This window comes from Etheostoma spectabile, chromosome 1 (assembly GCF_008692095.1).
Source record: "Etheostoma spectabile isolate EspeVRDwgs_2016 chromosome 1, UIUC_Espe_1.0, whole genome shotgun sequence".
In the NCBI taxonomy this organism is placed as follows: Eukaryota; Metazoa; Chordata; class Actinopteri; order Perciformes; family Percidae; genus Etheostoma; species Etheostoma spectabile.
The window spans coordinates 24,466,686-24,473,609 of NC_045733.1; the positions used below are offsets into that span (position 1 = coordinate 24,466,686).

Below are 6,924 nucleotides of genomic sequence, written 5' to 3' on the forward strand. Positions count from 1 at the left end.
ATTTATAAATATAATACTTTAATAAAAATATTTACTTTGAAACCCCCGTATTGAATCTGATCTGGGCATCTGATTTCGCGAGGCAGTATACCGTTTGTTTATGCATTCATTAATCATCAAAAATGATAATGACAAAAGTATTAAAATATCATCAATATTTACATGAGAAATGTAAGCCACTTCAGTCATCAGTATAAATCAACAGCATAGAGTTGTCACTCATTACAAAACTCAATTTTTTAAGTGCTGCCAATTGTGGAAAGCAGTAAAAAACTGAATGTACTTGATATGACCGCATGTTCTATTAATTGATACTATTATTATAAAGTCTAGAACTGTATTGTCATGGTCAAAATAGAGTGCTTCACAATCAATGCACTCTGGCTCCTCCAAGGAAGCTTGTAATTACAGTATGCCCCAGTGGAATATACAGTACAAGGAAATGATGAGGTAATGACGAGACTGTAATTAAACAGCACTAAAATGATTTTCATGCACATGTATGTTTTATATATGTAATGCACAGTGTTGAGTAGTAACTGATTACATGTAATCAGGATTACATAATCAGATTGCAAAAAAATAAGTAACTATAGTGTTATTGTTATAGTGCTACTATTTGTAAGGGTAATTTGATTTGACCAATTGTAAATGAAGACTATGTTCTACTGTGTATCAAAGTAAGTTACTCACTCTCAGGTTGCCAGGTTTATATATATATATATATATACTGTAAATATACTGTATATAAAAAAGTTCAGCTGAGGGGAATGTCTCAACCAAAACATTGGACAAAGTGAAATTTTGACCTGACAATGGCATCAGTTGAAAAGTTAAAGGATATTATAACTTATCCTGATGGGGACATGTATGTTTGAACCAAATATCACTGATAATACATATAATAGTTGTTGAGACATTAAACTCAAAACCACAAATGTTCAACCTTATTGGGGGCACTCGAGGAAATGTCAAGATCATCTGGGAATCATGAATATCTGTACAATGTTTTGTGCCAATCCATTTAGTAGATGCTGGTGCAGGATATATGACATGTCAGGTGACCAACAAAGTCATTACGACTCACCCTCAGGGCACAATGGTGGTACAACAGTTTATGGCAATCCCTCCAATAGTTGTCAAGATATTCTGGTCAGGACTAAAGTGAAGTGGTGGTCATCCCACCAGCCAACAGACCAACATACATGCATATAGCCCCCAGCTAGCATGGCTAAAAAATTGCATAACAGTGGAGACACAGTGGGATGTCATGTGACTTTATACAAACAAAACTATGGAAGGGCAGACTGAGTGCACAGCCTGACAGTGGTCCCAAACTCATTTCCATTTCTGGGTGTTTTCATACTTCAATCACATGGCTGCCTCAAGATGTCAAGCTACCCTATTTCTTTGTAAAAGATTTCCTCTAAACCACTGGACGCTGAGTGAGGCATGTCACATTTGCTGATCGCGGGGTGAGCTCCTCAACCAGTAGCCAAAATGCATTAATTTCCCTGCAGCACATGCTCTCCACCGCAGTTTTGGCCGCACACACACAAGAACCAGCCAAACACAGCAACCCAATTATTGTACCCAATAATCAACAGTAATGATACATCAATAATTACATATTTTAAATGCATAACACCAATTGAGCCACGTTAAATGTTGTTTTGTGTATAGTTGAAACGACAATGAAACACATTTGAATTGACTTGACTTTCTCACTGCATATTATGTCTGTAAACGGTAGGCATGGCTTGGGAGTGGACTCGTAGATGCCAAGCAAGTGCACTCTGGGAGTTGTTGTCTTTCATCCAAATTAGCCAAAAATACAATTTCTGTCTTTTCGAGGTCTAGAAGACACCAACTTCTAAACGTTTTTCACATTTCTATTATATAAACCTACCCAATTTAATACATATTCATCTTTCCAGCGACAAAATATCCCTTTAAGTTGAAATGGAAACACTGTGCTGCAATCTTTTCATCCGCGGTAAGAAAAATCCATACCGTCCCAGCCCTAATCATTGATCAATACTAGGATATTAATGACGGAACACGTACAGAGAAAAGTATTAGGTTAAAAAGAACAATAACTAAAAGAATATGCACTCAAAATAATTGGGTTGAAATGGCAGAAATCCTGAAACAAACGTGAGTAATAACATAATTCATTAATTGTGAGAAAATGAGAAGACAGAAGAGAAGATGGAGTAAGGTAAAGGTCAACAAAAACAATGACACATAAAAGGGTCACCTTGTTTCCTCAGGAACAGCCACTGTGTCCTTTTCCCAGGTAATAACAGGTGTAGGTACTCCCTCAATCTGGCATTTGAAGCGAGCAGCTCCCCCCGCAGGTACCGTTTGGGGCAATGGCTCCTGAAGGAACTTAGACAGACCTGGGGGTATAGAGGTGAGAAAGGTCAGAAGGGTATCTATCAAAGCAGACTTGGTGATTTCCCAGAGGACAGACACAAAAAGTGGCCCACATCTAAACTACTGCTAGTGCAAATGACCTATTCCTAATGGGAAATGTGTATGCCATGTCGTCTACCTCTAGGACACAATTTATTGATGTAGGTCACACATAATGTAGACATCATGTGACTGACGTGTGCAATTATCTTGAAGGCTCGGGCCACAGTTGGTGGACAGCTCCATTTCCATCAGAGTCCACATGGACAACATTAGAACACACACACACGCGCTACATTAAATGGGCTGCACAATCAATGTGGTCACAGGGGGAAAGGGTTCAATACACTAATTGTTGGTTCAAGCCTTAATAAAACACAATAAAACAATGATCCAATTCACAGTTTTTGTTTGAAATATCAAATTAATGGGAGTAAATCTGCATAGTCAAATTCAGAATTTGTCCATTAGTACTTCAGAAGTATGTGTTGTATTCAGGCCATTTTATACATTTTAAAGGTACCATTTTAATTTTGTAATTTAATTAAAGACTTGTTGAGACGATTAAAATATACTTGAATGTCATCATAAGAAACCTTTTTTTATTTAATCAGGCTTGGCTGGATTATTTCTCCCTCTAGGTTGAGTCTTGGTAGGGCTGGAATTTTCACAGCCTCAACACATTCACACGCACAAAAAATCTCTGCCAACTGTAGATAACACTGAGCACCAGGGGCAGCAGTGAGCACTGCCTCGGGGCCTCTGACCTATGACCCCAACAGGCTGTCAAGAAGAAAACAAAACTGGTTGGTTGTCCCAGCCACTTCGCCTGTAGCTCTGAAGAGTAGAAAGTGGGGGGTGGATCAAAGGAGAGAGCAGAGAAAGAAGACAGAGAAAGCAACCAAAGGCAAGAAGAAAGCAGGAAGGTAACAGAAGAAGACTCCAAATTCCAACTGATATAACTAGGCTAGAAAGCACAGTGGCCTACTTACGTAGTAATGGCACATAACCCCCATTATTTTATTATATCACATCATTTTCTTGTTCAGTACAATGTACCACTACAAGGCGAGGCATCTGAATAAATAAATGCATCTCAAAACAAAAATAGTTTTTAATCAGTAATTCTTTATGGTTTCTTTACCCTGTTTTCTCCATGTGAAGCTAATGCTAATGAACCGATACGGACCAGATTTGCACAGAATGAAAACATGTTATCCAGCACTGTTACATACAGAAATCTACCTTGCAGGAAGGACAAAGATGATTCATGCATTTCAAAGAGCTACTGGTAGCAGAGATACTGTGTGAAGAAATTACACAGCTTATTTACAAAATATTAGGTCTTACTTAGAGATAACATGTAATTTTCTGCCAAAGATCCAAATTTAAATTACTGTATTTGCATTTTACATCAAACGACACTACTCACCACACTTGGTACCACACAATTTTTTAATCAGCAAGATTGTCAGTTTCTTCCAGCTCTTTTGCTTGATCTGTCGAAAAAGTTGCTTATTATTTCAGTGATAGCTGTTTTTGAGTTTACTCAGTGAAGTGACTTATGGCCAATTTCCATTTTCATATCAAACTCTGCTGCGCTGAATCCCACTGCTCTGATTTTGAAAGTGTTTCTATTGGCAAAAGTTCTGGATGCTCTTTATTTTGTGTCACTCTAGTTTGGACCAAGCCATGTAAATGGGCCATGAAATGTTCATGAGTATAGCAGTATGTGAGACTGTAGTTAAGAACAGTAGTGTTATGTACTTATTGCTGATGTCGGTATGCTAATAGGTTCCCACTGACAATGCAAATAAGCAGATTTTTAGCATGTATAATGTTTTTCAAATTCACCACCCTATCTCAACAGGTAGCATGCTAACATTTGCTTATTAGCTATGAAGAAAAAAGTACAGCTGAGGGGAATGAGGGAGACAAAGGGCAGAATATCCAATAATACCCTAACACCTATCACACCAACTGTTAGTCATGGCAACAAACTGGCCATCTGCGTTTTCCGATTGTGCTGAAGGAACAACGTTTTTTAAAGAGTATACAGAGGCTGGCCATGGCAGCAGAAAGTAATTAATTCATTTCAGAAACACTTGCATTGCTTGTTGTGTGGCAAGCTTTGCAGGAAAGTTGACATCTAACCCCTGTCACTTCCAGTAATTACATAACAAGATGCCCTCTTGTAAACATACCACCTAGAACAGGGGGATTCCACCAGGCAAAGATGTACCATGTTCCGATTTTGTTCTGTCCTCTGCTGTGCGTCATACCATACCGGGAACATTCAGAAGAAGAGATCATCGATCAAAGACTTGTGGCTGTGTTTTAGTTGTTAAAATAGTTAAGTGATGTACGATTGGGAGTCTGCACAGAGGGACCTAGCGAGAATTTTTAGCAGATCAGAGAGCAGCTTCTGAGAGCGCAGACGGCCCTAGTGGAAGTTTGACTTAACAGGGCCAGAGATTGCCCGGCAAGGTGTCAGACCCACTGCGTGTGTGTGTGTGTATAAACTTGAGTGCATCTGTGCCAAGCTACTTGTGTATAAGTGTTTCACTAATGTGGGCCTTGATGCCTGTACATTTGACTGCTTGATTACGTTACTGAATCACATACTGTCTGTATGTGAGTGGTAAACAACAGCTGATCAGCGAGAGTGCACATGAGCACACTTTAATGCAAACAGTGGGCAGTGTTTGGAGAAGGCCATTAGCCCATGCTATGATGGAACAATGATGACTGACTGGGCTTCCACCTCCACTCTGTCAAAGCACACTCATAATAGTATTTTCCCAGGAAAAACTTCAAGTAAAAGGCGACCTATCAAGCGACATGCAACAAGGTCAAGCAACAAGGGTATCTATGTTTAAAAAACCTTTTCACGCAACTCTGTGGGCACTGCTTTTTAAAGTGTGTAACCCATCAATGCACTGCATAAGAAGTCCCCATCTCATCTTTCTTTGCTCCCTCTCATTATGTCTTTTTTCACTGCTTCTCTCTCTCTCTCTCTCTCTCTCTCTCTCTCTCTCTCTTTCTCTCCTGTCTTTAACTTTACTTCGGACTCTTTCTCTTTCCGTCCCTCTATCTATGCCCCACTCTTTGGCCCCACAGCTATCAGATTGCAGTGTTTTTCCCCTCCTCTTGTGCAAGCAGATAATTCCACCAGTGACCTCTTTGCTACCCAGCTTTCAGGCCGACTAACAGTCTGAAAAAATAAAAGAAAACGTGGCCTCAACAGATATTTGTTATAGCAACTGGTAAATGTGTGTGGTATGACATTTTTATTTCCTATTTACAGTACACTGCCCGATTTAGTTGTAGGAAGTTGTAGGAATAACTTGTCAAACAAAAACATTGCCAAAAGGAAGCCATTTACAGTGATTTTGTGGTACGTTTGTTAAGTAAAATGTTTCTGCCTAGTAGGTCTGCACGATTCAGTGACAAAAATGAATCACAATTTTTTTGCTTAAAATTGATATCTCAATTCTCTGCCACAACTTTTTTTCTCACAAAGTGTATTGTTTATTGCACACATGAACCATGACAAAACCAAACAAATTGGCAGTACCAAACTGCTTCAAAACCTATTTTATACCGTCTATGTTTAAAACTCACAGAAGAAAAAAGTAGCGTTTGTAATGCAGTCGGCTTATAACGATTAATCATGCAGGCCTTCCGCCTGGAATTTTTCCAAAAATGTGAGACATACTGTATGAACTACAGTGGGGCTTGAAAGTTTGGGCACCCCAGTTAAAAAATTGTATTAATGTGCATAAAGAAGCCAAGAAAAGATGGAAAAATCTCCAAAAGGCATCAGAGCAGAGTTTATAGCATGCACCCCCCCCCTTTGGAAAGCTGAGACCTGACAGAGTCATGATTATCCAATCATCGTCTGGAAAGACCAGGTGATGTCTCTTAGGTTTTAAATGCCCAACTCATATGACCCCCCCCCCCAACAATCAGCACCATGGCTTCTTCTAAGCAGTTGTCTAGAAAACTGAAACTGAAAATAGTTGACGCTCACAAAGCAGGAGAAGGCTACAATAAGATAGCATAGCATTTTCAGATGCCAATATCCTCTGTTCGGAATGTTATTAACAAATGGCAGTCATAAGAAACAATGGAAGTTAAAACAAGAAAGACCAAGACAAAGACAAATATCAGACAGAACCGCTCGCACAATTGTGAGAAAAGCAAGTCAAAACCCACGTTTGACTGCACGATCCATCCAGAAAGTCCTGGCAGACACTGGAGTTGTGCTACACCATTCCACTATAAAGAGATACTTGTACAAACATGGTCTTCATGGAAGAGTCACCAGAAGAAAAGCTCTTCTACGTCCTCACCACAAAAATCAGCGTTTGAAATTTGCAAATGAACATTTAGACAAGCCTGATGCATTGTGGAAAGAAGTTCTGTGGACCGATGAGGTTAAAGTAGAACATTTTGGCTGCAATGAGCAAAGGTACGTTTGGAGAAGAAAGGGCACAGAATTTA

The 6,924-nt window shown here is 39.3% G+C and overlaps 1 protein-coding gene across 4 annotated transcripts in view; it reads right to left on the reverse strand.

The window, feature by feature from the left end:
• Window positions 1-6,924, reverse strand: part of igdcc4 (immunoglobulin superfamily, DCC subclass, member 4) — a 56,459-nt gene that overhangs the window by 27,415 nt on the left and 22,120 nt on the right. For all 4 annotated transcript variants that reach the window (XR_004331630.1, XM_032513403.1, XM_032513395.1 and 1 more), the window contains exon 3: window positions 2,261-2,402. Coding sequence is in view for 3 of the 4 variants with exons in the window: in XM_032513403.1 (XP_032369294.1) it covers window positions 2,261-2,402 (142 nt within the window). In the remaining variant the exon portion in view is untranslated. The remainder of the gene's footprint in view (window positions 1-2,260; window positions 2,403-6,924) is intronic.